The sequence below is a fragment of the Chelonoidis abingdonii genome, chromosome 10, assembly GCF_003597395.2.
Source record: "Chelonoidis abingdonii isolate Lonesome George chromosome 10, CheloAbing_2.0, whole genome shotgun sequence".
NCBI classification, from domain to species: Eukaryota; Metazoa; Chordata; order Testudines; family Testudinidae; genus Chelonoidis; species Chelonoidis abingdonii.
In genome coordinates, this window is record NC_133778.1 from 21,429,012 (window position 1) to 21,438,537 (window position 9,526).

A 9,526-nucleotide genomic window follows, 5' to 3' on the forward strand; every position below is an offset into this window, starting at 1 on the left:
GGCAGTACAGAATCTTTTCTTTACACAGGAAGGGCGGGAGGGCTGATGGAGCTCAGCCCCTAGTTGCTATAATGAGATACGTGTTACCAGCCGTTCTGTACATCTACTGGGAATGACCTGAATCATTTCCTATTTTTACCCAGGCGTTCCCCAGCAGCCTCACTCGAGGCCAGCCAGGGCACTCACGGGCTCAGAAAGGGACGGGCCAGCGTCCTACTGGCTCCATCTGCCACCAGGAGGGGAGAGGAGCGGATTTACTGCTCTTTACTTGCCGCAGCATCCGTCTTACCAGCAGCATTTCAGTAGACATAGGGTGATATTCAAAGAAGTCAAGAAACGAATTTTCTTTCCCTTTTCTTTTCCATGGGGGCGGAGGGAGTAAAATTGTCGAGCTATACCCTTGAACCACGTGCCGGACGATGTGTGTTTGAACCTACAGGCTTGGAAAGCTCAGCCAAGAATGTAAAATTTTTTCGGAGCTTGCTGTGGGACTGTGGGATAGCTGGATCCTTCGTACCCCCTCCCTCCCTCCATGGAGGCTTAAAGACGGTAATCACCTTTGATAAACTGTTGTCTCGAGAAGCATGTGGCTTAATTTTTGACTCATATCACTAGCTTTCTTATTGCCAGTTAGTGGTATTGGAATTGGAAGAAAAACAATCTTGCCCTAGTGTGTACCGTAATCGATGAAAGACTGCATGCGCGCGCTGACGTGCACGTTCGTATGTGGAAATATTTCCTAGCAATCATTCTTCGTGGTCGGCAGGGCGGCCCTCTGGTAGTGGCGCCGCTATGGGTGCTGGTTATCAATATACCCCTTGCTGACTCCAGCGCCGCCCTTCAGTCGCTATCTTGCCAGCTACTCCAACAGAGGGGAAGGAGGCGGGGGAATGAGAGATTTAACGAGCAAATATTATTAACCCCATTTTCGTCCGGCTCAAGGTCAAACATGGCCCTGTAAAACTGACAGCGACCATTCACCGCTTTCACTAAAAGGTCTGTTAACAAGTCGTAACCATCTATTCTTCTTCGGTACGTGCTTGCTCATGCCATCGTTAGTACCCAGCTCGGTGGTATGTCTGCGCACGCTGTACCCGGCCATGTCTCATTTTCAATGGTAGTCTGTGTGAAGTGTATAACTGAAATATTGGGCAGACATGTTAACAAATCTGCACTGAGGTCCAGAGATGGCGTCTGGTGCAGAATGTTATCTCTTGACTGTTGAACCAGAGCATAAATGTGCGAGAGCGTTGGACATATTATTGTGTATTGAACCCGATCAGCACAGGACCCTTAACTAGAGAGATATATGGATAGATCTTTTCTGCGCCGATTGTTATGGTCACTCTGAGGTAAGGGCACTTTAGAGGGACTGATGCATCGCTCTCAGAGTCAATAGCATCTTGTTCAAAGCCTTGGCTCGCGGACAGTACTGGAAGACCCATAAAGCCACTGGTTCTAGGAGATGCTACAGTGATGATGGCCGTGTGTTGGACAGAATGTGTAGCTCCAAAGCTCCTCACATACACAGTGCACGTGTTGCATGTTGCTAGAAGCATGCACAGAGGTCAATCACCCAACGAAGTGAGACATACCTCTTGAGTAGGAAACTAAGATAGGGCGTTTCCTTTACTCTCGGGTCAAGCATATCTTAGCGACTGAGATACGTAGTTGGTGGCGAGTTTGTTAGCGACTAGAAATTCGGTTTTTCTTGTTGCAGACTTTGCAGCGCTCCAAGAGATTATATTGGCCTATGCGAGGCGGCTTTCACAGTACTTCCAATCGTGCAGAGAATGGTGTGCAACTGATATCGTCATTCCCTCATCGTGAGTTGCTAGCTGTAGAGTGTGCCTAAAAAGCAACACCCTAGTAGGGAGGCTTAGCCTCCGGGTGTGTGTGGTGCGACTAAATCCTGCACTGCTACGCTCCTTGTCTTGTGAGATGAGAGACATAATGTATGAGTAGGAAATACTGTAGCACAATCATAGTGTCAATCGCAATAGTTCTCAGTCTTTTATGATGCTCCTCGAGCATCGTACAGAACATTTAAGAAAAGATCGAGTTTACTTTTAATTCGAAGACCCATCTTGTCTTGCCCTTACAAAACGCTGCTTGATTATTAATTCGCCGTTGCATTGTGAGTGTAATTTAACAGTGAACGCATAAGAAAACTGCATGAGTTCCTGTGCTCGTAAGGGTTATCAGGGCTTTATAGTTCATGCGAGGAAGTCGCTAGAGCGGGGTATTTTTATTACGAATAGGATTAGGGGGAGATTATGCTATAAGTCTGGTTAGTGACGCTAGGCTCTGAGACTTTTTTTTTTCGCTTTGGGTCGAGGTGGGGGTTTCCCTGATACACCCTTCCCGGCCCCATAAATGAGCCGCTGTGTCACGTACATCGTGGGTATTATAGTATAGCGCCATGTCAGAGTTCCCTTGACCAAGTTCTGGATTGAATGGGAATCTACCCTTCTTTATACCATCTGAATTGTAAATTCCATTATAAGCATTTAGAGTGTTTCTGTAGAACATACAGTATACGGAAGGTATTCACCATTAGCTCGGATATTCACAGATAGAGATGTGGTGCGTCAAGGGTGTACCCTTAAGCCTCAATCAGGAACACGTCCTAGGTCCCTAGCTGTTGCAGTCTCCAGTGAGGTAGGTCCCAAAAATAGAGCGGGATGAGACCTTAAGCAGAGTAGGATTTTTGCTTCAAGTTCCTGCGACGTGACAGAGACTGGTGGTCGCACTTAGATAAACGGCTTCCACATGGGTACCAGTACTTACCAGGTGGTGATAGGCTTGTCCCTGCCTCAGGTCGTCGCATACGTTGGCACGTAGCCGCGGACCGGCCACACACGAGTGGTGTTGAAGTATGCTGCGGAGTCCTGGGGGCGCGCTCGGAAGTCTGGCGCAGTCCTGAGGTATGAGTCTGGGGGTCTGGCGCATTGCGTGAGCCTCAGTTCCCGGGCCCCGGGATAATTGAGATGTAGGCTAGTTTGACGAGACCCGGAAGCAGACATGCAACGTATCGCGCTGCCTTGGACCACTTCTGGAGTTGGGCGTGATTTTGTGCCCCTAGTGTGATGCATGCGCGCGCCTGCCCCTCGCGACAAGCGGGTGTGAGCGAGGACCAATAGCCGGGCAGGCAATGGCTGGGAACGGCGGGAGGCTAAAGTGTTGGCCCCTCTCCACGGCATGAGGAGCAGTGTCCGCCAGTTTCCCTTCGCACCTCCCGTAGTAGACGTCTCGCGGGAGGAGCGATAACCTGCAGACATTTCACTTCTCCACCACTGCCCCCCAAGTTACCACCGAGGTAGGATAGTTGACGGCCCATACTCTCCGCGCGAGAAAATCAGTCCGATCTTGCTTTCGTCAGGGCAAGCAGTGAACTTCGAGCTAGCAGGCTTCACATTCAGAGGAGCACTCATGAGACAGGAAAGACCTTGCTGAGTCAAAGCGGGCCATCCCGGAGCAGGAGGATGCCGACCGAAGGATCTCCTACTCGAGTGGGCTATTGCCCGATAGTCCCAGAGCCGAAATTTGAACCTTAGCCAACCTCCAGTGTGACCAGAGAAGGGGCCCGTACGCACGCCACTGCTTCGCCTCCCAGAGTTGTTTCGTTAGTACATGGACCGTTGTACTGCGATAGTCAACACCACTGAGCACGCCACGGGGCCTCTCGCAGCTGCTGCTGCTGAAGCCCCTGGAACATGCCAGGCAGACTGCTCTCATTTTTCGGACTGTGATGTGTGGAACGCCAGTCCTGAGAGGCCAAAGGTGCTTAAGCAAGGTTACTGAGGTGAGCAACCTGAGCGAGGCTGGACGTATCCGTGTTAGTGACAGCTCAGGGGTGCTGGGGCGGATTTGAGCGGCATCCTGCCACACCAGGGGAGGAGTAGCCCACATTGTAGGGGAGCCTAAGTGCTCGCTCTAATTGTGACTATCGGACATTGGGGCCCCTGTGCCTCGGGCGGTACGCGAGGCCTTTACCAACAAATGGTAAGTCGTGACAGGCCGGAGGTTTGAAACCTGAAGCCAGGAGATGCTCCTCATGGTAACGAGGCCTGGAGAGAAGCTCTGGCCGCCTTTTCCCTTCCTCCAAGAGGGCAGTGAACTCTTGGCGGGAAACTTGATGGAGAAGCTCCATAACTTTATCACCGTAATTCAGGTGTTATGATTATAGGGGCTAAGCAGGGCTTATTGATTTGCCACGCAGGGCTATAAGGCCCTTGCAGAATACACCTTGCGGCTGAGTAGGGTCATTCGCCTAGCCCCCTTCGATTTCGGGGGCTGGCGCCTGTTGGCCATGCCGTTCCCTTTTTCTAACCAACTGAATGACTAGTGAGCAGGGAGGAGGATGGACAGACAAGTAGTTGTACCCTCCATAGAGTATCGGCATTCGCCTGGATGGTCCGAAATAAACGGGTCGGGCCCCTCTAGTGGGGCAACCGCCGATAGAATGTCCACTACCGGGTCCCCTACCTCCGGGACCTCCTGCCCTGGAGGTCCACATTGAGTGCTACCTTCCATAGGAGGTCCTGATGGGCTCTCAGGTTGTTGGTAGGCACACAAGAATCGCGGTCCTGAGCATAAGAGCTGTCCGCGTGGGAAGACACTGATGCGTGTCCGGATGGCCATGGAGGTGCTGAAAACCATGGGCAGAGTCTGACTCTACCAGACCTTGCCCAACTCGGCACCTGGGACCGGTACGGAAGGCGCACTGGTACCTGGAACGAGATCCGGACCTGAGACCAGAGCGGTGCCGGGAGGTCGAACGAGATCTCGAGGTGGGAGCGGCTGCGGGAGCCACAGTGCCTGTAGCGGTGCTGGGAGCCAGAACGGGTGCCGAGATTATCGGGTCGGTGAACGGGACACCGACCTGTGCGGCGAGTGCGACCGGTGCCGAGGAGAACAGCATCGGGGACTGTAAAGAGGCGTCGGGAGTGGGAGCGCCGACGGGACTTGGAGCGTCTGCGGGACCGTGATCATGAACGGTGCCGCTCTGCTGCGCTGACAGAGGATGGTCGTATCAAGGCAGCTTGCCAAGAGACTGTATTACCCGCACCGGCGGTGCCGGGGGGTTCAGGCAGCATCAACTCTGTCATGGCAATGAGATCCTCGCCGTTGGAAATGTCTCCGGCATGGAGGGAACAGTAAGCTCGACCACAGTGCGTACCGGGGAGCTGTCAGGCACCGGATTCGACGGCCCTTGTGGGACCGGGATCGACGGTGTGCTGACGTCGCCAGTGCCTCAGCAGGTGTCGGGCCGGCGATCCGGCTTAGACAGGCTCTCTGTCTGCGGTGCTGTTTCGCACGGGAAGCAATAGAGCAGGAGCTCGACCACGGTGCGCCGGGGAGCAGTCAGGCAACTGGATTCGACGGCCCTTGGGACCGGGATCGACGGTGCCGACATTGTCTGGTTTTGTGCTAGGGCCGCGCAGTGTCGGTGCCCGGGTCGGGCCGATCCGACTTAGATGAGCTCTCTGGCTGCGGTGCGTTGGCACGGAAGCAGCAGGAGCAGGAGGCTCAACCACGGCGCGTGCCGGGAGCGGCCAGGCACTGGATTCGACGGCCCTTGCGGGACCGGGATCGACGGTGCCAAGCGTTGTCGTGCGCGGCAGGTGTCGGTGCCGGGTGATCCGACTTAGATGAGCTCTCTGGCTGCGGTGCAGTTGGCACGGAAGCAGCAGGAGCAGGAAGCTCAACCACGGCGCATGCGGGGAGCAGGCAGGCACTGGATTCAACGGCCCGGCGGGACCGGAATCAACAGTGCCAAGTGTCCTCAGTGCCTCTGCAGGTGTTGGTGCCAGGCGATCCGACTGAAATGAGCTCTCTGGCTGCGGTGCAGTTGCACAGAAAGCAGCAGGAGCAGGGAGCTCAACCACGGCGTGTGCCGGGGAGCTGTCAGGCACTGGCAGAGGAGTCGTGGCTTTCTCAACCTCAGAGAGAGGGAGCGGTGTCGAGTCGACTTCGGTGCCAGTAATGCCGTGCCGGAGGGGTCCGGTGCCGAGGAGGGCGCTTCTCTGCCGCCGAGTAGCCAGCGCTGGCAGAAGGTGGAGGGAAATGAAAGTGCCGCTCCATTTTGTTCTGGGCTTAAAACGCCTTGCAAATGGGGCACTTAGCTGTGAAATGCGATCCCCCGAGGCACCGTAAACAGGAGTCATGTGGATCTCCTGTCAGCAACGGCCTGGAGGTCGGCCAAGAACAGTCTAAGAACCGGTGAGCCGGGCATGGGCTCCGGCACCTGGTTGCGGGGAAGGGGCTACTCCCCCGAACCCCGCTAACTATTATAACTAACTATGCTAGTAAAGAAAAAAATGCATAAGTATATATAAAGGATATACCAGAGCGAGATAATATAATACTAATACACCACAAAAACACGAGAGCAGGAGGATACCCTAAGCTGCGCTCCTACGTGTTCCAATGACCACCCACAGGGTAAGAAGAACTGAGGGCCGGCGTGGTCGCAGGGGTTATACATCCGGACACCATGCGGCGCCACCCAGGGGCGCCCGCGACCACACCGAGTGTTGCTAGGGTAAAAATCTTCCGACGAACGTGCACACGGCGCGCGCACACCTAACTGGAAAGGATATGAGCAAGCATTCGAAGAAGATCATTTGATTCTTTGGCTTTCTGTTTGCTTGTCACGCAGCACTGTGTAGCCTGGAGATTTTCAAACTTTGCATTTCGTCTTCTTAATGGAGCTCTGATAGAACAGATTTGTCTCCCCATACAGCGATCAGATCCCAGTATCTCCCGTACGGTCCATGCTGGAGCTCTTTTTTGGATTGGACTGCATTGCCACCCATGCTGATCAGAGCTCCACGCTGGGCAAACAGAAATTGTAATTCAAAAGTTTGCGGGCTTTTCCTGTTTACCTGGCCACTCATCCAAGTTCAGATTGCTGTCCAGCAGCGTCACATGTGTGCACTGTGGGATACCGCCCGGAGGCCAATACCGTAGATTTGCGGCCACATTAACCCTAATCTGATATTGGAATACCGATTTTAAGCGCTATCCTCTCAGTTGGGGAGATACAGAAACCAATTTTAAAGAGCCTTTATATTGATTAATAAGGCCTTCGAGTAGTGTGGACGGGTTCAGCGTAAATCGGCGTTTAACGCTGCTAAAATCAGTTTAAACGCGTAGTGTAGACCAGGCCTAAGTTGCTGAAGGACCTGCCGCTGAATTCCCACCAGAGACTGGATGTGACGCCTCAATACCGGACGGAGTGCCACCCCTTTCTATTGGCCACCCCAGGTACTTGCTTCCTTTGCTGGTGCCTGGAGCTAGCCCTGGACTCAGTGCACAGTTTTTCCACTTAAATGGCCTTTGAACTAACATGATCTAACTGCTAGGTTTTTCTGCAAATGATCAATTTAAATTGAATATTGAGTTAAAGTTTGAGAAGCTTTTTTTAAAATACAGTATCACATATGAAAACCTTATCTACATTCTTGGTTTTTTTTAATATTTCCTTTAGTAAGCTGAAATCACATTTATTTTTAAAAGGTTATAAAAATGTATTGTTGACTATTCCAGATATTTTGTTAAGGATACCTTATGTTCTTGGAAGCAGGTTCATAAGTGGAGATCATCACAGTGCAGGCTCCACAGCCACCTCCTCCACAGCCATACTTAGTTCCTGTGAGATGGAGTGAAAGAGCTGCCATTAAGGAAAAAAGCTTATGGGTATTTAATAATTCATTTTTTGCTTCTGCTCTGTTCCCAGTAGTTTCCCAGGTTGTATAAAGCTTGAGGACAACCTTCTTCCTGAAGACAACATATACAGAACCTGTAATTGGACAAGTGCAATGGCACATATGTCAGAAGCTCATTTTTGCATTGCTTGAAATCGTCAATTATTTTAAGACCAAATCTACAAAATAAACTGACCAAGCTCCCACCAAGTTCATTGGAAGCTGTTGACGTCCTTTGGAAGCAAGAGCAGCCTGCAATATGTAAATATCCCACTGGGACAGAAACAACAGTAGACATGCTGTACAGCTCATATGTTCTGTTTCAAAGTGGCTGAACTGTATTTTTGGGTAAACTCAGTGACTTGCTGTGTAACATGGGGGAAAGATTTAGGGCCCAAGACTCGTGGGTGACATACATTTAACTTAAATGTGTAGTTTAGTGCTTTGCTGAACTGGGGCCTCAAAGTAAGTTAGGAATCTAAATACCTTCGTGGATCTCGGCCTTAGACCTTAGGGCCAAGATTTTCAAAATGGTTGCCACTGAAGTTCATGGGAGCTGCTAAGTGCTCAGAGCTTTTGAAAATCAGGGCATCAAAGACTAAAACGTCTAGATTCCCCGTAGGGTTAAAATGAAACTTTTAGTTTTATTTTGAGTCTGTTAATATCACAAACTAAACAATGGGAAGATACATGTATTTTGCATGGAAATCATTGTTTATTGAAATCATCACTCTTGCAGGAAATCAGATGAACAAAATGGGAATCAAACAGCTACCTAGGCAAAGTGAAATTAATCAAATTAAAAATAGCCAAAAATACTTTTTTCAGTGGTATAACAATAGAACAAACAGGAATTTATTTCAGAGTTCTGAAATATTACAATTCTCAGAATTAACTGTATAGTATTTGAATGTCATGGGTCTCAAACTGATTTTAAACATGTGGGCAAGTATTCCACTTCTTATTTACAATCAGTGCAAACTCCAAAGGCAGAGATTAGTGAAATATATTTTTCCTCAAGCCTTGCTTTGGCCTCTGAGTCCTTTCACTGGCTCACATTTACATGCTGCATCAAATGTAAATTTCTTGTCCTTTTTGTCAAGGTTCTGCATTTCATCCCAGCCCATCTCTCAGATCTTGTGTTGTATCATCTGCCTCCTTGCTTTCCCAGTGATGCCATCCTCACCGTCCTGTGTCTCTCATTTCTACTCACATATTTGTGTCTTCTTCCACCTTGTCCACTATGCATGAATCAGCTTCCTAAATCTCAGTGCCAGCTCCCACCCACTCAAATCTCATATTTCTCCACAATGCCACAGACACTAACCCATCTGACTCTGTTGTCTTCTTCATTCCAACATTGCAGAAAAAAAGAGTGATAAAAAAATTCAAATCTGAATCAACACCTCCTCGTGGTTTCCTAATAACTCTTCTCAGTGTCATCTAGAGTCTGATTTTTTAGAAGTGTTAAGCACTCACCTCTTGAAGTCAGTGGGAGCTGCAGAGACTTATCTACTCCTGGAAATAAGGCTCTTAGGATATTTAATATAGGGAGTATATTTGTAAGGGACCACGGAAGAGTTTGTTACGGCCTAGCTAAGGCTGATCGCCTTCTCAAGGACCTCTAAGGTTATTAGAGGTTGCTGTATCCTGGTGTATGCTGCTTGTAACTGGTTAGAACCGCTTAGCCTGGGAAGCCCCTGTGTATATGGGGAAGTGCTGAAAGCCCCTGGCCCTCTGCCCAAGAAGGCAGTCCCGATTGTTGGAAAGCCCCTAAATGCATAAGCATGAGCTGCTTTACATGCCATTAACAT

At 50.3% G+C, this 9,526-nt stretch overlaps 1 protein-coding gene across 5 annotated transcripts in view; it reads right to left on the reverse strand.

The window, feature by feature from the left end:
- LOC116836084 (aldehyde oxidase 1-like) overlaps positions 1-9,526 on the reverse strand; it is a 98,355-nt gene that overhangs the window by 83,751 nt on the left and 5,078 nt on the right. For 3 of the 5 annotated variants that reach the window (XM_075070016.1, XM_075070019.1, XM_075070020.1), the window contains exon 3: positions 7,573-7,669. In XM_075070016.1, coding sequence (XP_074926117.1) covers positions 7,573-7,669 — 97 coding nt within the window. Of the gene's footprint in view, positions 1-7,572; positions 7,670-9,039; positions 9,223-9,526 lie in introns of those variants that run through there. The other 2 variants (XM_075070017.1, XM_075070018.1) reach the window with 2 other exon arrangements.